We start from the raw sequence: 21,841 nt of genomic DNA on the forward strand, positions 1-21,841 counted from the left end.
GAATTGCCACAGATTATCAACATGACAAATTAGAAGAAATAGGTTAATGCAGGACCTTTTGTGAAGGTCATACTCTGCTCGGTTTCCAGTGTGAATCTCTGATGCAACCTTTATAATGAAGGCAAAATGCAAAAAACATAATGAAAAGGAACAAGAAAAGGCAGCACAGAAACTATATATATATATATATATATATATATATATATATATATATATATGTGTGTGTGTGTGTTTAAGGGTATTATGTTTCTATTGCATATTTTGTCTTCCAGAGAAAAAGTTTATTTTTCAAACTTTAAAAACAAAGTACATATCCAGGCCACAATTTTTTTGTGAGCACATTTATGTGAACCGAATAAAAAAAGGTTTTCTTATCAGTTGTTTATGCTTTTAAAAAAAAGGCAGACAATTTGTCAAAATGTATCCACATTTGTCTTGAAATCTGGTATTGTTCGGGTTTAGCTGTAAACATTTTAAAAATGTATTAGTTACACCTATAAAGTCTGATACAATCAAACACAACAGTACATTTATTTTTTGAATATATATATATAAAGTTAATGACCTGGACTGGATCTTATAATCTGTTTGCTTCAAGTTTGTTTAAATAGGGTTACATTTAAAAAAAAAAAAAAAACATTAAACATTAACATTAAAATGTTAAAAATTAACATTATATTTGATATTTTATTTTATTAGACTTCATTTTTAATATATTCTATTTCATTCTGTTGTTTTTTCTTTATCATAAGTGGCTGTACAAATGTAACCTAGTGGGAGGGAGTTGTCACCACTGGAGCCACTAGAGGGCACTGTACTTTGGATGGGGCCAGTGGCAGGGAGCGAAGAAGGAAGTGGGCTCCGCTGTATCGGGTGACGAGCTGGTGACGGGTTGGTTGTTTTCCGTAAGAACTACCTCTACAGTTATTTTTGCACTTTACAAACCTAGTCAAACACTCCAAATTAGAGACCCCACTCCTGGTACCAAAATGTGTAGGCAGGTGTAACTTGAACTGAGACACCAGACACAACACTATCTTCAGGGATCTTTATTTCTCGACTACTCTTAAGGGATTTAGAGTAGTATTAATTTAATTTCGAATGTTCAATTTAGAATAGATTTAACAAAGATGGTCCAGTACATTTACACGGTGCACATAGAATCTCACTTGAAAACCTAACTAACTCAAAGTGCAAATAATCGGTGTATAATTCAAGTGCATACATTCAGTGTAAAAATACAGTGCAAAAATAACTGTAGAGGTAGTTCTTACGGAAAACAACCAACCCGTCACCAGCTCGTCACCCGATACAGCGGAGCCCACTTCCTTCTTCGCTCCCTGCCACTGGCCCCATCCAAAGTACAGTGCCCTCTAGTGGCTCCAGTGGTGACAACTCCCTCCCACTAGGTTACACAAACATATTTTGTTATATCTCATTATTTGTATTGTATTATATTTTATATTATTTTATTTACTGTCTACGACGGCCGGTTATGCTCCACCCCTCCCACGTCACGTGCCTCTCATGGCCTCGCCCAAGACAGGAAAAGGGGTAAAGTACTTTTTAGTTCGCCTAATTTATCACAGACATCTCACATTTAACGTAAGAATGCGGTTCAATCTAAACATAAAGTTATTTCCGTCGTACAATTAATTAATTTATATTGTACACGTATGAATATAAGCTTTATAGCTGTAGCGTTACACCCACCCACCCCCACCTTTTATCGCACATGGTACGTTCCTTCCTGTTTGAAGCTGGAAGCGGGAAGAAGAAGTAGCTGCCGAAAAAAGCCGGTTGTTGTTGTTGTTGTTGTTGTTTCACGGGGAAAAAGAAGCACCACAGGTAGACTTTCACAAACAAAACAGCACTATGAATATTCACCGCAATCGCTTGAAGTATATTAGCACCGGGCAAGAATGTTTCACCCGCGTTTACATGTTGTTTAACTCGCTGTTGTGAAACGGTGAACTTGTTAGCGTCAATATGGACGTCGTAAAAACGTCCGTTACTGTTCTCCCCGTGTTGTCTCACCTGTACGACCTCACAGGTGATGGACATGACCACGTGTCTGAAGTCCCTGCTGCTGGCTGTCCAGCAGTACAGAGACGGCCGGACGACGCACAACGCGGCGCAGCTCCAGAAGCTGGTGGAGGTGAGACGTTCAGTACTCTGACCCTGTGACCTTTGACCCTACAAACAAAGCTAAGGAAGCCATAATTATGTAGGTGTCATGCTCTCTAAGCACAGCACAGTTTGACTGAGGAAACAGGAAAATCTGCGTTAGCCGCGTGATTATAACCCAAATTATAAATTGGTAGGTCCTTTTAAGCTTTAAAGGACAACACGCTTTAAACCATGTCCCTACGTGTTGTTTGTGTGTGTTTGCAGGAGGTGTCGGCCCTCAAATGTGACCAGCTGCTGTCCTCGGGTCAGGTTATGCCCCGCGAGTGTGTGAGGGGGCTGGTGGAGCTGGCTGGAAACCCCAACACCAGCCCCACCCTGACGAGCTCCATCGTCTCCCTGCTGTCGCAACTCGGTACACTCTACATACATAAATCCCCTTTCACACTGCACAAGCACACAAACGCATTAATGGCCGTTTGGTGGCAACACCAGTGGCAACTTTGATGGCTTGACGCCCCGCTGGCTTTTGAGAAAATCCTCCTGTCTCAAACACATTTAAGTCACTCATATAGGGTCTCGCACATCTCTCTGCTGCTGGGTTCAAGGTCACTTTTTATAATGCATCATCATATCGGCAGGTTCCTAAAAAGCGTTGCATCTCCACTTTGTTTTTAGTGTATATGTGTGATTTTTATAACGTTGGCAGTTCAGCGAGGACTAGAAGAATACTAGGGAAGACTAGATTAAATACATACACATAGTGTCATTGATTCTTTCCATCTATTTGGTACCTACCCATTACCTTGAGGTATGTAAGTTTTATGTTTATAAGTGACTTATTCTCTTCGTATCGTGACCTTTTAGAAAGAAGTAGAAAAGCAGCAGATCCGTTAGTGTGATTCTTGAGGCACAAAACTGAACTGCCAGCTCTTTGTGTTTTGGACCCCCCCCCTGTGTTCTCTGTAACTGCCTCCAGCCTGTGATGATGACGGTCTGGAGATTCTGAACAGCAGATACAACCTCACCAGCACCCTGGCGTCTGTCGTCCACTGCCACAGCGCCACACCGGAGGAGCCCCTGGTCCTGCAGGTAAGTCCAACCCTCGACCGTCATCGACCTAATGAGACTGCGTGCTGTCCTGTGCACACTGTTATGGTTTTCTGCATCGTTTGAGTAACGGATGGTGTTGTCTTGTAATGTGTGTTGCTTCACCAGGCTTCTTCATTGTTTATTTTTTGTTAAAAAAAAATAAGGCTGAGCGTGCAGATGTTACCTACAACATGTTTTAAATGAAACGCATTTGTTCACAATTAAGATCACAAATGTGCCACAAGAACCAAATACGTAGATCACCGTACGGTACAACAGCCTCTTAAAAGTGTGTGTGTGTGTGTGTGTGTGTGTGTGTGTGTGTGTGTGTTGGGGGGGGTATTGAGTTTGTGGAGCAGTCCAGAAGTGGTGATCCCCGTAATAAATGACTTCAGAGAGACATGTTGGATTTTTAAACTTGATGCAACAGTGGAAATGGATTTCAGACCTTTTTTTCTATTCAACAGCCTCCCTCTATTGTTGCTTTAATCATCACCGTGGCTAAAGAGCCGATTTGTAGCACCATTGTTTTATTAAAACTTTGAAACTAAAAAGGCATTTAGCTTCATCCTGGAGGGTTTCTCTTCATTCCGCCATCAAATTCAGACATGGATCTCGTGTGTTTCACTCAGTGTTTGCAGCTGCTGCAGAGACTGACTTACAACACTCGCGTCTTCCAGTCTACGAACTACATCCACGAGCTCGTCGCTTTTCTCATGACCACCATGTAAGAACCACACCTCCCAGTTTGAGCGAGTGAAACTGCCGGACGTCTTTTGGTCGCTCACCTAACCACGTTTCTCTGGGTCTTGCGTCACAGCCAGTCTCACAATGACGACATCATCGTGCCGTGCCTCGGCCTCATGGTCAACCTGTGTCGGGACAACCGCTCCGTGCAGCGCCACATCAAGTCTCTGGTGAGTCTGACTGGAAACAGAAAACGTACACAGGATGTTTGTCAGCACGTTTACAGATTACTTGGTCAACCGATCTGTAAAGGTAGCTGCACGCCTTGGAGTCGGTGACATGAAAGCTAGCGCAGAACCGCCGTAACGAAAAACAAACTGGCTTTTATGGTTGTCACATTTTGTTCAGCCTAATCGGACAATTAAAAAAAGTTCATCTTTTGAGCAGAAACTCAAGTTTTCTCGATTCCTTCCTCCACTTCTTATCTACACTCAGTTTCATGCTTTGTAATGGAGCGATGTTAAAGTGCATCGCCCCAATCAAATAAATACAATTTAATATGGCAGTCCAATCTCTACCAATATTGCAGCCTTTTATTTACTTTAGGCGAAATGAAAAGTGTGTTTATGATTTTGAAAAGAAACACCAAACTGGATAGATGGTTCAGAAAAGCTCCACAATAAGAAGCTTTGACACGGCCGCGAGCAATCGCAATGTTTTTCATGTTCAATATTTGAGCCTGTGTTCTCCTGCAGGACCACGTGAAGCCTTTCTACCGAACTCTGATCAACTTCCTGGCTCACAACAGTCTGACTGTGGTGGTCTTCACGCTGTCCATCCTGGCCAGCCTCACTCTGAACGAGAAGGTTGGAGAGAAGGTAGGCGGGAGACACCCACAAATATACTGTGCATCTTTATTTTATCCGTATCAGATCTTTATCATTACAATATATATATATATATATATATATATATGTGTGTATGTATGTGTGTGTGTGTTTCCTGCAGCTTTTTGATGCAAAGAACATCCACCAAACTTTCCAGCTCGTGTTCAACATCATTGTGAACGGCGACGGCACGCTGACGCGGAAATACTCTGTTGACCTTTTGGTTGACTTGTTGAAGAACCCAAAGATAGCGGAATACCTCACCAGGTACACACACACACACACACACACACACACTTACATAGAGCGTGTTCACTTCAGGGCTCTGTGGTCCTGAGTTAAAACCACTTTTCCATTTCCAGGTATCAGCACTTCTCGGCGTGTGTGTCTAAAGTTTTAGGACTCCTTCAATCAAAGGACCCCGACTCTGCAGCGAAGGTGCTCACACATTGTTCTGTGCCGTGTATCTTTATGCACCTTTCCCACCGCAAAAATAGACAGCGAACGCATTACAGGTGTGTCAGTTGTGTCAGTTGTGTTCGTGGTTGAAATGTTTTGAGGTGCATCAAATCATGTTACGCTCTGCAGTAAACACCATCCTTTTTGTGGTAAAAGACACTTGTATAAAGTATGTTTTAGGCTTTATTAGGACAGTAGAGCAGTGAAATTAGAGGAGAGTAAAAACACCAAATTACAACGAAAATATAGAAATAAAAAAAACGACAATACGAATAAATACAAATGGATAAATAAAACGGATAAATTAAGACAATTTAAATAGATACATTAAAATGACATTACAATATATATATATATATATATATATATATATATAAACAACAATAAAAATAGGTGTAAACGACAATAGAAATAGATAAATAAAGACAATACACATGAAAAAGAGATAACAATAATAATATTAATATGTAAGTAAGAATCAATTAAGTACAAAACAAATTTAAATAAAGGAAAATAAAATACAATTTACAGTAAAAAAAAAAAAACTACCATATTTCCTCTAAATTAAAAGGTGTAATTAACCTAAAACTGGAAGTAGATGATAATAATGACCATGAGACATTCCTGATGTTGCTCTTATGAAAACATGATGATGTAAAAAAAATATACGCATGTAAAAGACAGACGTGTTTCCATAGAACCCCAAAGAATTTATCGTCATTTATTTATTAAGAGGTTTTAAAAATAACTGCAGCCAACACATATTTGATTGATTGATTGATTGATTGATTGATTGATGTTGTCGTCTGCAGGTGTTGGAGCTCCTGCTGGCCATGTGCAGCGTCTCTGGTCTGCGTCCGCTGCTCTGCGAGGTCGTCTTCAGACCGGCGGCGGGACACAAACTCGGAGGGGCGGGCCGCAGCAGGCGGGGGGGCGGAGCGGACGACGGACGCAAGGCCGAGTCCGGGCTCGCCCTGGTGCAGTGGCTGAGCTCGCCCGTGGAGGGCGCTGAGTCCTGCTCGCTCCAGGCGCTGCAGCTGCTGAACGAGCTGCTGGAGGTACGACGTGAACATGAGAGAAATCATAAAAACCATAACGCATCCAACTCGATGCGACGGCACCCTCTGAGCTCTCGCGTGTGCACCCGCGGCTGTCGGCCTCCTTCGTCCGTGTTTTGAGGCTCCTGACTTCTGTCCTGTCCCCTCTGTCTCGGTCCAGGAGGCGCTGGGAGGCGAGGCCGTGTCCGAGTGCGTGCTGAGCTTCGTGGAGATGTCGCTCCCCGTCCTGCTGGGGCTGCTGAGTGGCCTCGATCCTGCACAGGGAGACGCTCACCTGAGGAAACACTGCCACCGCGTCGCACACGTCACCAGCCTGCTGCTCGATATCCTCCGCCGGACCGTCAGCTGACCCATGTGTTTTATGCGTTGTTGTTGTTGTTTATGTGTGTTTGCCTTAACTCCTGCACTCCTGTGCACTGAGGACTCCACCAGGACCCTGGTGTCCCGTCAGGTGAGCGCTCAGCTCGGCCTCTCGCAGGTCGAGGCCCTCCTCTCCTGTTGCCACCCGTCTGGCTCGGACAACGACCTCGGGTGAGTGAGCGCTAACCGGAGGAAGTTATGTGTTTTATATACTATTGTATTGATGGTATATACACATGAGACTGTAGATTGCCATTGTAAAGTCAACTTTCTTATTATTTATTTATAGAATTATTAATCTCAAATATTCCCGGATCAAAATATGTTTAGTCTTATTTTTAAATAAATATCTTGAAAGCCGAGAAAAAAGCTTAAAATGTGGCATTTACTGCCAGTAAATTAATCAGGGTTATTTATTGTAGGAGGTAAACTGGTGATAATATGGCTGAAATTATTAATCAATTAATCTATCGACAGAAAACTAATAAACTAACACGGACGTTGTGTGTTTCAGTCAGCTGTGTGCGGACGCTCTGCTGAAGACTCTGGAGCTGATGAGTAAACTGAGACAACAGGTGAAGGACATGGAGACCAGCTTCTACAGGGTGCTACAGTTAATCTCTCTCTCTCTCTCTCTCTCTCTCTCTCTCTCTCTCTCTCCCCCTCCCCCTCCCCCTCTGGTTTTCTCTGATGGTCTCTCTGTCTTCCCGTCCCAGGACCAGAGGATAGTGACCCCCCTCTCTTTGGCGCTGACATCCCACCACAGAGAGCGCGTGCAGACCGGTCTGTCTCTGTTGATGGAGGCCACGCCCCTCCCAGACTTCCCCTCCCTGGTGTGAGTGAATCCTAGTTCACGGTCGCTTTAAGGGTCATACAGATGCTTTAGAAACTTAAGGAGACCTTAAAAATCTGCATTTGAGTCAATATTTTGATACTTCAATACTAGTGTCCACAGTCGCTGTCTGTCGCCTCCCAATAAGTTCGATCACACGGTTTAAACAAACATGGCCGCACAATGCTGTCCGAGCAAAGTAAACAAAAAAAATTCTGTTTTCGACATTCGACTGACTGATTTTAGAAGTTAAATAAATAAAACTAATGTCTGGATGAACGGACCTTGTGAAATGTGAAACCGTTAGTCTCTCCTGTCAATCATTAATCGATCGATCAATGTCTTCTCAAGTCTGGGAGAAAGTTTGGCCGCCAACAACGCCTATCGCCAGAGGGAGGCCGAGCTGTCCGTCAAACGCATTGCCGTGCAGGAAGTCCCGCCTTCCAGCATCCTGGACTGCTCCAGTGGTTCCAGCAGGAGCGTCCACGGGCTGGTGGATAAGATGCAGAACGGCTTTGAGGTTCTGTCCGTCTGTCTGTCTCTGTCTGTGTGTGTGTGTACATCTGTGTGTGTGTCTGTACATCTGTGTTTGTGCGTCGACGTTTGTGCGTTGACTGTTTGTCACTCGTTGGTTTGCAGCTGCAGGAACACGTGAAGGACACACACATGTCGCAGATCATCGACGTTTACGAACAGAAGCTCTCGGCATTTGCGGTGAGTTTGTTCAACTAAACAATTCACTGAAACAAAGTGTGTGTGTTTTATTTTGTGAGTTCCGACTGATTGAAGGAGAAATAACTCTCTTTGTCTTTCTGAAGCTGATCATCAGTTTATTGTTTTGCAGTCGTAGATTTATTGTTTTATTTTATTGTTCTGTGTTTCTTTTTCTTTGTCTTTGCCCAATTGGTTTAATACAAAAATAAAAAACTTCAAATAAAAGTAAATAAATCTCATGCATCACGGGAGTCATGAGTCACATTACGTATTGATCAGACTATCCAAAGGCTTCCTGTGATTGACAGTTCTCTTTATTGATCTGAGTGACATTCAGTTGTATTTACTTTGGGTTGTTTGTGTCTCGCCAGTCGAAGGAGAGTCGACTGCAGGACTTGTTGGAGGCGAAAGCTCTGGCTCTGTCTCAGGCCGACCGGCTCATCGCTCAGTACCTCTTTGAACGAGCTCAAGCTGAAGCTGAGGTCACACACACACACACACACACACACACACACACACACACACACACACATTCTCACATTTTAATATAGAATGTTTATTAATAATGAGTCCTCATTATTCTTTCAGGCCTGTCAGCTGGGCAGCCTGCTGAAGGAGGCGGAGCGGCGCCGCGAGGATCTGCAGGGCCAGCTGAGCAGCCAGGTGCTGGAGGCGGAGCTCGCCAAGGCCGACATCGAGGCCCTGCTGCAGCACAACGCCCGGCTGCAGCAGGACTCGGAGAAGCACCAGAGCCTCAAAGGAGTGTACAACGCGCTGCTCAACAGGTCAGAGGCAGGACGCCGGCAAGGAGGATTCAGAACAAAACTAAAACAGTCCTGAAGTGCATTTTGTTTCCATTTGCATCAAAATGAATGAATGTAAACGACAACAAAAACAATTATCTGTTCAGATAAACTGGCCGACATCTTGACAGTAAAATATGAACATGAGGAAAACTTTAATTCATGAATGTTTTCACATTATTTGAATCGGAATTAAAAAAAATACAATAATATACACATTTATAATATATTAATGCAAGGTTCAGGCGAAAGTGTGTGTGTGTGTGTGTGTGTGTGTGTGTGTGTGTGTGTGTGTGTGTGTGTGTGTGTGTGTGTGTGTGTGTGTGTGTGTGTGTGTGTGTGTGTGTGTGTGTGTGTGTGTGTGTGTGTGTGTGTGTGTGTGTGTGTGTGTGTGTGTGTGTGTGTGTGTGTGTATAAAGTGTCTTAACGGGTGGATTTCCTCGGCAGGTTCAACGGGAGCGAGCGGCTGCTGAAGGAGCTGCAGGCGTCTCACATCTCACTCACCAAACAGAGCGACGCTCTGAGGAAGAACCACGAGGCGCTGCAGCTGCAGCACGAGAAGTAGTGCACACGCACGTTTCTGTTTTCTTTACATAAATACTGCAGGAAGCAAACGGTTTCCCTTTTTTAAAAATTCTGTGTCTTTCTCAGGACGGCGTCGGGGTTGGAGGAGAGAGAGGAGGAGGTCAGATCCCTTAGTTCAGAGCTGCTGCAGAAGGACAGCGACATCGCGGGTTAGTCTGACATCAGCGAGTTACTGTGAGGAACTTTCATGTAGTGTTGGTTCTGGCGCCCCCTGTGGACTAAAGTGGTAGTGCCTCTGCCTCGTCCCCCGGCAGGTCTGCACGCTGACCTGAGAGCCGAGGAGGAGAAGCTGCAGGAGAAGGATCGAGAGAGGAGAGATCTGGAGGAGACGGTGGACGTTTTGAGGAAGGAGCTGAACAAGACGGAGCAGGCCAGGAAGGACGCCAGCATCAAGGTGAGGAGGAGGAGGAGGAGGAGGAGACTTTCTTTTTTTAAGTGGCGTTTATAGAAGACTTTTAAAATGTTTTCAAAATAGTTGCCGATTATTAATAAAACTGCAAAAGCATGAAATCTCCACATTTGAAACAAAATATTATAAAATAAAAGTGGCACGTGCATTTTAATAAAGAAAAGATGTGCACGGTTTTGTCAAAACCTCAGTTTTTGGGACTTAAAGGACCCAAAGTTGTGTTTATTATATGAAACAACGCTTTAGAGATTCGCAGCCCTGAAGATGAGAGAAAATAAGATAAGCCTTTATTAGAAAATGTGGACATTTAAAGGATTTACAGCAGGAGAGGAAATGATGCAAAAGAAACACGTTTTATAAATGAGCAATAAAAGGTTCCTCTGTTAACCCTCTGATGATGATGATGATGATGACGATGATGATGCGTTTCCTGTTGCCCAGGCGTCGTCTCTGGAGCTGCAGAAGAGCCAGCTGGAAGCGAAGCTGAAGCAGAAGGAGGACGAGCTGAGCAAACACTCGTCCATGATCGCCATGATCCACAGCCTCAGCAGCGGCCGCGCGAAGAACGACGTCAACCTGTCGCTCTGACGGGGGGAGAGGGGGACGGCGACCTGTCGCTCTGACGGGGGGATAGGGGACGTCAACCTGTCGCTCTGATGGGGGGATAGGGGACGTCAACCTGTCGCTCTGATGGGGGGATAGGGGACGGCGACCTGTCGCTCTGACAGGGGGATAGGGGACGTCAACCTGTCGCTCTGACGGGGGGATAGGGGACGTCAACCTGTCGCTCTGACGGGGGGATAGGGGACGTCAACCTGTCGCTCTGACAGGGGGATAGGGGACGTCAACCTGTCGCTCTGACGGGGGTATAGGGGGCGGCGACCTGTCGCTCTGACGGGGGGGGGGGGAGAGGGGGCCTGTCGCTCTGACGGGGGGAGAGGGGGACGGCGACGCTATTTTTAGAAAGCAAAAGAAAAACTTTAAAACTTTTTTTTACTCTTAAACTAAACTGTATTATTATTTTTTTAAGTTTTAAGAATAAATGTGTGTGTGTGTGTGTGTGAGTGAGAGAGAGAGAGAGAGAGAGAGTGAGTGAGTTAATATTAAAGGAACAGTGAGTCACATTTAGGAGCATCGATTGGTAGAAATGTGTTTTTTAAATCAGCTGAAACTGAGAATCTTTATGTTTTATGATTAGCTCAGGTGTTTCTACCGAAGCCCAGAAGGGACAAACCAAACTGCGGCTCCAGAGAGACTTTCCTGTTTTTTACATTAAATTAAGAAGTCGGATGGCGACTGAAAGTTATAATTAAACGGTGAATAATTAAAGAGTATTGATGAGCAACAAGGTTACTGGTGTTTATTATTATTATTATTATTATTACACTGCTCTGTGTCGGGCTGAGCTGCTGCAACTACACACACAGACAGACAGACACACAACACTAACACAGACACATATATAGATGGAGTATTCTCTATAGTATACATGTTTACTCTGTTACACAATTGTTATTATAAAATGAACAATATGTTAAACAAAGGTAACAGTCCAGTGTGAGAACTCTGTAAAAAATATATTTTGGATTATATATTTATTTAGTATTTCTCCTCATACATTTAAGAGGGAGACAGTTTCTGTTCTATTTCATTTATTTTATTCACATGTATTTAAATCCACTATACAATCACTGTTTCATTGTACCACTGTACTAGTGTATGCGCTGTTGCCCACACGATGACCGTACTATGTTGTCCTTTGTCATGAATGGAGATGTGGAATAAACTGTTAGCACAAGCCTGCCCACAGAGGTTACACATGCCTGGAGGTTAAGAGAGGTATTGCTCTGTGCAACAGGAATTTTTATATATATATATATATATATATATATGTATATTTACGTATATATATATATATATATATGTGTGTATAGTGTATATATATGTGTGTATATACTGTATATATGTGTAGTTAACTATATACATATCTAAATATACTTATAACTATATATATATATATATAAGTGTATATATATTGTATATATAAGTGTATATGTATAAGTGTGTGTATATATGGACAAACGCCCAGCACTAATATATATAATAATAATATATATAATAATATATATTTATGTATACATACATCATACACGTATATCTATACATATATATCTATATATGTACATATATATCTATATATGTATCCCTCCACCCTCCTGGCCCCCATCCATACATGCTGTGTATATATATATATATATATATATATATATATATATATATATATATATATATATATCAATCATATATTCATACATGGTGTCTCGCTATTGGACTTCTGTGCTCGCCACGGGTTGTCCATGACATCTGATCTGCAGCTGTATGTCTTGGACACTCAGGTGAAGGTGAGCTGTCAACGGATCACCACCTGGTGGTGAGTCGGATCAGATGACGGCGGAGCCGGCTAGAAACGTGTAGTGAGAATGAACTGGGAACGTCTGGCGGAGGATCCTGTCCGGGAGGTCTTCAACTCCCACCTCCGGAACAACTTGTAGATATGTATGTATGCATACATATATGTATATTATTATATATATTATTATGTTACCTTTGTTTAACATATTATTCATTTTATAATAACAATTGTGTAACAGAGTAAACATGTATACTATAGAGAATACTACATCTGCATGTTTAAAACAATAACACACTCAATAGAACAACATACTGTAACATATAGGATCAGATCAGTCTCAATAATTGCAAATGCACACAGAGAGACTTACAATTTGCCCTGGATTTACTACAACACGTGGTGTTTGCTGTCAGATCTAAGAGCCAATCAGCTCTCTGATGTGGCGACAGCCAGGCGTTTCCCATCATGCACTGGGCCCCCCACGCCAGATCCCTGCCAAAAGTCTGAACCCGAAAAAATAAGATTGAAAGTTTGAAAAATGAAAAAATATATTTTATTCCAAGGAAAAAAAACACAACTGAATCTAAATTATATTTAAACCAACAACAATTTTCATACAGTTATTTTTATTTCGAATACATTGTTGAATTTTTCAATGCTCAAGACCAAAACTTGAATTTTCAGGTCCAAATCTTTTTTTCAAACGAGCAAAACTATTGGCCTGGATTTGGCTCCATACTCCTGCAGCTGCTGCCCGTCACTCACTCCGACTCTAGAAGCCAGCCGGCTCTTCTTCTCGCCTCCAGTCCGCCATGAAGCTCCGGCCTGCAGCTCTGAGCGCCGCCTTCCTGCTCTTGCTGCTCTCACCCGGTGAGTTCCTTTCAATCTCACACAATTAGTTGTTTACCTTTTGTTGTCGTGAAGCTTGGGGACTTTTTACTGCAATATGACATCCTATAGACTAATTGATTGTCAGAGTCATCGATAGTTCACATAGTTGGAGGTTGCAGCGCTACTTTAGTCCTTTTGAATTAAGAATTAAATGTCAGAAATAAGTAAAAAGAATTAAAGAATTGCAAGACGAATTGTAAACAATAAGTTGTATTTTAGCTGTGAGGAAGTTATAAGTCAATACATGACAGTACAAACAAAGATGGCCGTGTTTACAGGGTAGTGTGTACAGGGCAGCTGGTCTCACAGCTGCTGTGTGACCCTGAAATATGACCTGTGTGTGTGTGTGTGTGTGTGTGTGTGTGTGTGTTGTATTTTACTTGTGTTTGATATCTGTTAGTGGTGGAATGTACAATTAGTTTTCTTTCTTGAGTATTTCCATTTTCTCTTTCTACTTCTGCACTACATCTGTGGTACATATGGTACTTGTTACTGAACTACATCTCAGAGATACATATAGTACTTGTTATTGTACTTCATCTCAGAGGTACATATGGTACTTGTTACTGTACTTCATCTCAGAGATACATATAGTACTTGTTATTGTACTTCATCTCAGAGGTACATATGGTACTTGTTACTGTACTTCATCTCAGAGATACATATGGTACTTGTTACTGTACTACATCTCAGAGATACATATTGTACTTGTTACTGTACTACATCTCAGTGGTACATATAGTACTTGTTATTGTACTTCATCTCAGAGGTACATATGGTACTTGTTATTGTACTTCATCTCAGAGGTACATATGGTACTTGTTACTGTACTACATCTCAGAGCTGCATGTACTTGTTACTGTACTACATCTCAGTGGTACATGTACTTGATACTGTACTACATCTCAGAGATACATATAGTACTTGTTATTGTACTTCATCTCAGAGGTACATATGGTACTTGTTACTGAACTACATCTCAGAGATACATATAGTACTTGTTATTGTACTTCATCTCAGAGGTACATATGCTACTTGTTACTGTACTACATCTCAGAGATACATATAGTACTTGTTATTGTACTTCATCTCAGAGGTACATATGCTACTTGTTACTGAACTACATCTCAGAGATACATATAGTACTTGTTATTGTACTTCATCTCAGAGGTACATATGCTACTTGTTACTGAACTACATCTCAGAAGTGCATGTACTTGTTACTGTACTACATCTCAGAGATACATATAGTACTTGTTATTGTACTTCATCTCAGAGGTACATATGCTACTTGTTACTGTACTACATCTCAGTGGTACATGTACTTGATACTGTACTACATCTCAGAGGTACATGTATATATTCATGGGTCTCTGGTTTCAGGCTGCTGGAGCAGGAACGAGGAGGAGCGGCTCATCAACTACCTGATTAAGGAGCGAGGCTACATCAAGGAGCTTCGTCCCGTGGAGCAGCAGCAGGACGCCGTGGACGTCTACCTCGCGCTCACACTGTCCAACCTCATCTCTCTGGTGAGGAAGACTCTGGAGTCAAAGGGGTATTAAAGGGTTATTAAAGGGTTACTGAGTCTGATCCAACGGAAGCGTTTGGAACTAGAAGCTGCAACAAATTGTCGATTGACGGGAAAAATATCGCCAATTAATCTGAAGTTAGAGTAATTTTTCATGCAGAAATGGCAGAAAATGACATTTCATATTGAACTGAATATCTTTGGATTTTGAACATAAAGATTTTCACCGTTCTGATATTTTTTCGTTGACCAAACGATTAATTGATTTATTTGGAAAATAATTGTTGCAGCACAAACAAACAAAAAAAGATGCTTTAAGTTTAAAAAAAAAAAATCACTGAAATATCCTCCATCCTGAATAAAGAATATATAATTGTTAGTTGCTGAATACAGTGTTATTACAACATATGTGATTATGTTTACATTTTAATTCAGATATTAGATTTTAAGTTTCCAAACCGAATGTTGCTCACGTTACCGCTGCAGAAATAAAATACAGTTAAAGAAATACAATAAATGTATACTTAATAATTAAGTAAAAATAGTTTTGATACTCCAGTGGGTCTTTAATTTTAAAAAGTTTAAAAAAGAGGGTTTTAAAAGTAAAACGTGTAAGTGATCTTCTGATTTGTTATTTTGTTTTCCTCTGCAGAAAGAAGTGGACGAGACTCTGCTCACAAATGTCTGGATCGATCACGTGAGTGAACGCCACGCTGTCGCGCTACGTTGAAGTAACCGAGTGCTCCGCGTTTACGCTACGTTGAAGTAACCGAGTGCTCCGCGTTTACGTTACGTTGAAGTAACCGAGTACTCCACGTTTACGTTACGTGGAAGTAACCGAGTGCTCCACGTTTACATTATATTAAAGTAACCGAGTGCTCCACGTTTACATTATATTGAAGTAACCGAGTGCTCCACGTTTACGTTACGTGGAAGTAACCGAGTGCTCCACGTTTACATTATATTAAAGTAACCGAGTGCTCCACGTTTACATTATATTAAAGTAACCGAGTGCTCCACGTTTACGCTACGTTGAAGTAACCGAGTGCTCCACGTTTACGTTACGTGGAAGTAACCGAGTGCTCCACGTTTACATTATATTGAAGTAACCGAGTGCTCCACGTTTACGTTACGTGGAAGTAACCGAGTGCTCCACGTTTACATTATATTGAAGTAACCGAGTGCGCCACGTTTACATTATATTGAAGTAACCGAGTGCTCCACGTTTACGTTACGTTGAAGTAACCGAGTACTCCACGTTTACGTTACGTGGAAGTAACCGAGTGCTCCACGTTTACATTATATTAAAGTAACCGAGTGCTCCACGTTTACATTATATTGAAGTAACCGAGTGCTCCACGTTTACGTTACGTGGAAGTAACCGAGTGCTCCACGTTTACATTATATTAAAGTAACCGAGTGCTCCACGTTTACATTATATTAAAGTAACCGAGTGCTCCACGTTTACGCTACGTTGAAGTAACCGAGTGCTCCACGTTTACGTTACGTGGAAGTAACCGAGTGCTCCACGTTTACATTATATTGAAGTAACCGAGTGCTCCACGTTTACGTTACGTGGAAGTAACCGAGTGCTCCACGTTTACATTATATTGAAGTAACCGAGTGCGCCACGTTTACATTATATTGAAGTAACCGAGTGCTCCACGTTTACGTTACGTGGAAGTAACCGAGTGCTCCACGTTCACATTATATTAAAGTAACCGAGTGCTCCACGTTTACGTTACGTGGAAGTAACCGAGTGCTCCACGTTCACATTATATTAAAGTAACCGAGTGCTCCACGTTCACATTATATTAAAGTAACCGAGTGCTCCACGTTTACATTATATTAAAGTAACCGAGTGCTCCACGTTTACGTTACGTGGAAGTAACCGAGTGCTCCACGTTTACGTTACGTGGAAGTAACCGAGTGCTCCACGTTTACGTTACGTGGAAGTAACCGAGTGCTCCACGTTTACGTTACGTGGAAGTAACCGAGTGCTCCACGTTTACTGCGTGTGTTCGTTCCTTCACAGACGTGGACGGACTACCGTCTGTCATGGAACGTGACGGAGTTCGATGGCATCGACATGCTCCGCCTGCCCACCAACATGGTGTGGCTGCCGGAGATCGTGCTGGAAAACAAGTGAGATCCACTTTCCTTCTGGTTTATTTACATGTGTGGACACAGAAACATCTTCCAAGCCTCCAATACATTCAACAGCTCTCACTTTTATTATTCTATAACACTGGCAGCCCTAAGCTTCATTGAGAAGTAACTCTTTATACAGAATATATTCTATATGTAGAATAATTGAGTGATTTTGGCTGACAGAAAAGATCAGAATAAATACATTTGTTAATTAATTTAAATATAAATGTATAAATTGGGGCGAACACGTGCTTCTTCATCTGAAACTGCTTCGTGGTGTTCCTCAGGGTTCGATCCTCGTGTGTTTGCCTCGTGTAATAAGATAATACACAGATGAAGTTCAACTACACATCTCAAAAGTGTTCATTTTAAACGAGAGACCGTCATTATGTGCTGTTATGCCATGTTCACACGTCTTGTCTTGAAGAAGCGCTGATTGTCTTTACCGCCACATTTTGGATGCACTTGAATGTCAAAGACAGCAAAGACATCAACACGTATTCAAAAGATTTTAAAGTTGGGTAAAATCACTTGTCTAGGTGCATTTATGTGTATACGTGTGTGTGCTGTAATCCTTCCTGCCTTCTCTCTCTGCCAGTAACGACGCCCAGTTCCAGGTGGCCTACTACAGCAACGTACTGGTAGATAATACTGGTCTCTGCTACTGGTTACCTCCCGCCATCTTCCGCTCCTCCTGCTCCATCAACGTCAACTACTTCCCCTTCGACTGGCAGAACTGCACGCTCAAATTCACGTGAGGCGCTTGAACCAGACGGTGTCACGTGGTGCATTTAAGGCACAGGAGAAGTTGTCGGAAATAGGACACTTGTCCAGTGTGTTTACATGTTTACTTTGTGGCAGAAGGTCAACAATCTGGAGAAATGTGCTTTACATACGCAACTTTAATTGGGTTTAATTGGGAGAAATGTTCTTTCTCTCATTTTGACCAGATTTTTCATATTTTACAGATCAGAATAATGAACATACAAACTGCAAACAAATGTATCATGATTTAAATGTTGATTGTTTTATCATAAAGGTGCAGAAATCCACAAAAAACATCAGAAAACTGAGCTTACAAAACAACAAATCAAGGACTCAAAAGGAGATTTAAACAAATACTATTTAACCAATAAATCACAAAAGATCACACGACAGTTCAGACCAGCTGCAGACTTTTGAGCAGCAAAAAAAAACACTTTCTAGAGAATATATGTAGTAGAAGTTTTCTTCTGGTTATCAATTCTGAAATTTGATTAAAAAACTACATTTCCCATGTTGCTTTGCAGCTCTCTAACCTACAACGCCAGAGAGATCCAGATGCTGCTGAAGCAGGACGGGGACGGAGTCAACACATGGACGGTGGAGTGGATCATCATCGACCCGGCGAGCTTCACCGGTACGCGTTAATACATATTCATATTTATATATATGAATACATATTGATATTTATTAAGATATATATTAATACATATTTATATTTATTAATATATACGAGCGTCCTCCCAACCGCTTGTATATATTAATAAATATCAGGTTCCAGCGTAATATAAACAAAACGTTCTAGCATTGTCTTTTCATATTTTACTTTATTATTATTATTATTATTATTATTGCTGCTACTGTTTGCAGCATGTGTTGATCTAAACAAATTTATTTTGGAGGTTTCTTTCACAATTAAAATGCTAGAACTCATTTTCTGATATCAGTATAATATAGGAACAAGAAAAGCAATGAATTGGATCGTTTTATAACGGTTTTGTTTACTGTAAATAATGATGGTAAAAATTACACATTTATATAATAAAAAGCTCTGGGAATGTCCTAAAATGTTCACTTTACAAAGTATGAACCCCTTTGATTTAAAAAACATTGTGGCCCTTTTCTCAAAAATATTTTGCCTCACTAGTGCAAAGAATCAATCAATAAAGTTGTTTCTAGTTTTCATTCCTGCAGCATTTTAGTTCCTAGTGGAACTGGAGCCGTTATCTCCCCTCAGACTCCATTCATAAAAACAGAGATTCCCACCATCGGTCGGTTAGTTAGCTTGTGTGACTTCGGTGTTTCATTTCCTCCGCCCAGAGAACGGCGAGTGGGAGATCAACCACCGGCCGGCCAAGAGAAACACCTACAAGCACATCCCCATGGAGAGCAACAAGCACCAGGACATCACCTTCTACCTGGTCATCAAGCGCAAGCCGCTCTTCTACATCGTCAACATCATCATCCCCTGCGTGCTCATCTCCTTCCTGGCCTCGCTCGTCTACTACCTCCCCGCCGACAGTCAGTGCCCCGCCGGGAAGCGCTCCATTTACTCACCTGCACGCACTTAAACGCTGGGTTCGTAAACTGGTGTGTGTTTGTGTGTGTGTGTGTGTGTGTGTGTGCAGGTGGGGAGAAGATGACCTTGTCCATCTCGGTGCTGCTGGCTCAGTCCGTCTTCCTGCTGCTGATCTCTCAAAGGCTGCCGGAGACTTCCATGTCTGTTCCACTTATTGTCAAGTAAGAAACGCACACACACTCTCACACACAATACACACAGTAATTCTCAACTTTATTAGAGGTGTGTGTGTTTGTGTGTCTCTCAGATATCTGATGTTCATCATGGTGTTGGTGACGGTGGTGGTGTTGAACTGTGTGGTCGTCCTCAACCTGCACTTCAGGACACCGAGCACACACGTCATGTCTGACTGGACCATGAAGGTAACACACACACACACACACACACACACACACACACACTCGCACACATACATGTGTGTATGTGGACTGTCGTGTAAAAAAAAAGAAAAGAAAAAAAGAACTTGACTTTGATCGTGCGGCCGTTTGTTTGCTTATTTGTTTATTTGCCCGTCCAGTTCTTCCTCGAGCGGCTGCCCCGCATCCTGCGCATGTCCCGCCCCTCGGAGGAGGAGCCTCGCTGGGACGGAGCGTTGCCGCGGCGCTCCAGCTCGGTGGGCTACATCGCCTCGGCGGAGGAATACTACAGCGTGAAGAGTCGCAGCGAGCTGATGTTCGAGAAGCAGTCGGAGCGCCACGGCCTGGCGGCGCGGGCCACGCACGCTGCCAGTAGGTCCACGACGCCACAGCGTCTTCAAGCAACTAGACAACTCTGTTGTTTATGTTGTTTAGTTGTGTACTTTTTCCCCAAAAATCAAGATAAGGGTGCGTTTCATTCGGTCGCCTGGCGATCGTAAACTGACTCTTTAAGTTTAAGTCACATTAGTACGATACACTTTTAGGTTTTGGTGGTTTTTAACTCTATTTTAACCTGATGAATGAACCAGATGATGAACTGGCTGAGCTAACGTTAGCGTTCAACGAGGACAACAACTCCCATGATCCCGCGCTGCTTCGCCAAACTACGCCTTTTTCGATTGAGAGACCCCTGGTGGCAGAAAATGACATTACTGCAAACAACTTGGGCTACTTGTTAGCAGCAGAAACAAGCTTTACATATTTTCACCTTTTTAACTGGATATATTCCACTTTATTTCCACATCCAGTAGTTGGAGAGCAACAGGGTGATTCCTTCAGAGTCTTTGTGTCCGTTATTCTCTCTCTTTTATCTCCGTTTTTGGTCTCCACCTCCTGATGTGAATACCTGTCTCTTTATCTGCTGAATGTTAACCAGCTGCTCTGTAACGGAGGCTTTTTACATGAGAGCCGTGAGAGTCAACCAGAACAGCTGATAAACAACGAGCTGAAACTGACTTTAAAGACAGAAAAGTTTCCTTCCTTCCAAATGCAATAAATACAAATTCATCTTTAATAAACCTATTACTCAGAATGTTTATTTTTAACTTGATGCTGTTTATTCTCATAATTTCCTGGACAATAAAGTTTCTAACTACGTACCAAATAACGTTTTTTGTCTCTCCGTGTGTGTGTGTTTGTGTGTAGTCGTGAAGCCGAAGGATGAAGGCGGAGTCACAGATCAGCTGTATGCGGAGATGAAGCCGGCTGTGGACGGAGCGAATTACATCATCAAGCACATGCGCAACAAGAACGCCTACAACGAGGTGGGTCACCTTAAAACAACTTTTTATTTAGTTTTTTTTTTACTGTATTTGATTGTATCGTACTTTTTATGATTTCCGTATTGTTTTTTTAAAAGTTTTTGTCTGCTATTTTTTATTTTCTAAGTTTATATGTAAAAAGTGCTTGTACGTTATTAATGTGCAAAAAGAAGGAGAGAGAATAAGATCATTTCCATTTCACAAACTGTAGTTAATCGTTTATAAATGGTTTAAGTCTCGTATAACGTATCCCTGGACTAAAAAAAACCTCTAATCTTCACCCCTATTTAAATATATAATAAATTAAACCATACAATGAATATGTTCTCCTCAACGCCACCAGACTCCATCACCAGAAACAGTAACTTTACACACTTCTTTCATTATTTGTCTTTCCTTGTCCAACAACTCCGGTTTGGTCAAAATAAACTCTTAATTCACCGAGTTAGATGTGGAAAATGTAAAAATACGCTTGTTCTCTTCACAGGAAAAAGACAACTGGAGCGGCATCGCCCGCACGGTGGACCGCCTCTGCCTCTTCGTGGTGACCCCGGTGATGACCGTGGGCACCATCATCATCTTCCTGATGGGGATCTGTAACCATCCTCCACACCTGCCCTTCCAAGGAGACTCGCACGACTACAGAGAGGAGAACCCCCGGCTGCTGTGATACACACACACACACACACACACACACACGTTGGTTTCCAGTTACATAGCTGTGTGTTTTCATCTTAACTTTGTAGGGAATAACTACATCAGTGTATCACTATTTGTATTTTTATTTGTGTGGTTTGATTAAACATTTACACTCAGCAGACATCTT

At 42.0% G+C, this 21,841-nt stretch overlaps 2 protein-coding genes across 2 annotated transcripts; both read left to right on the plus strand.

Annotated features, from left to right (window-relative positions):
• Window positions 1-1,727: 1,727 nt before the first annotated feature.
• On the plus strand, window positions 1,728-11,366 carry cip2a (cellular inhibitor of PP2A). Its single transcript, XM_034560585.1, has 22 exons — window positions 1,728-1,848; window positions 2,054-2,158; window positions 2,395-2,542; window positions 3,107-3,219; window positions 3,852-3,946; window positions 4,040-4,136; window positions 4,662-4,784; window positions 4,915-5,060; window positions 5,156-5,231; window positions 6,065-6,310; window positions 6,471-6,633; window positions 6,718-6,841; window positions 7,185-7,284; window positions 7,387-7,505; window positions 7,854-8,022; window positions 8,142-8,216; window positions 8,588-8,698; window positions 8,805-9,001; window positions 9,467-9,580; window positions 9,671-9,753; window positions 9,859-9,998; window positions 10,455-11,366. Exons 2-22 carry the CDS (start codon window positions 2,057-2,059, stop codon window positions 10,599-10,601), a joined length of 2,688 nt encoding a protein of 895 aa, XP_034416476.1. The 5' UTR covers window positions 1,728-1,848; window positions 2,054-2,056; the 3' UTR covers window positions 10,602-11,366.
• Window positions 11,367-13,238: 1,872 nt separating this feature from the next.
• Window positions 13,239-21,685, plus strand: chrnd (cholinergic receptor, nicotinic, delta (muscle)). The gene is made up of 12 exons (XM_034560339.1): window positions 13,239-13,296; window positions 14,701-14,846; window positions 15,498-15,542; window positions 16,881-16,990; window positions 17,595-17,750; window positions 18,286-18,395; window positions 19,079-19,279; window positions 19,387-19,498; window positions 19,585-19,699; window positions 19,855-20,065; window positions 20,900-21,018; window positions 21,503-21,685. The coding sequence occupies exons 1-12, from the start codon at window positions 13,239-13,241 to the stop codon at window positions 21,683-21,685; spliced, it is 1,566 nt and encodes a 521-aa protein (XP_034416230.1).
• The last annotated feature ends 156 nt before the right edge of the window (window positions 21,686-21,841 follow it).

Source organism: Cyclopterus lumpus, chromosome 20 (genome assembly GCF_009769545.1).
Source record: "Cyclopterus lumpus isolate fCycLum1 chromosome 20, fCycLum1.pri, whole genome shotgun sequence".
In the NCBI taxonomy this organism is placed as follows: domain Eukaryota; kingdom Metazoa; phylum Chordata; class Actinopteri; order Perciformes; family Cyclopteridae; genus Cyclopterus; species Cyclopterus lumpus.

Coding starts and splice junctions, on each gene's coding strand:
- cip2a (XM_034560585.1), top strand. CDS start 2,057: ATGGACATGACCACGTGTCTGAAGTCCCTGCTGCTGGCTGTCCAGCAG. Junction 6,311..6,470: donor TGCTGAACGAGCTGCTGGAG/GTACGACGTGAA, acceptor GTCTCGGTCCAG/GAGGCGCTGGGAGGCGAGGC. Junction 9,002..9,466: donor TACAACGCGCTGCTCAACAG/GTCAGAGGCAGG, acceptor TTTCCTCGGCAG/GTTCAACGGGAGCGAGCGGC.
- chrnd (XM_034560339.1), top strand. CDS start 13,239: ATGAAGCTCCGGCCTGCAGCTCTGAGCGCCGCCTTCCTGCTCTTGCTG. Junction 15,543..16,880: donor CAAATGTCTGGATCGATCAC/GTGAGTGAACGC, acceptor GTTCCTTCACAG/ACGTGGACGGACTACCGTCT. Junction 16,991..17,594: donor GAGATCGTGCTGGAAAACAA/GTGAGATCCACT, acceptor TCTCTCTGCCAG/TAACGACGCCCAGTTCCAGG.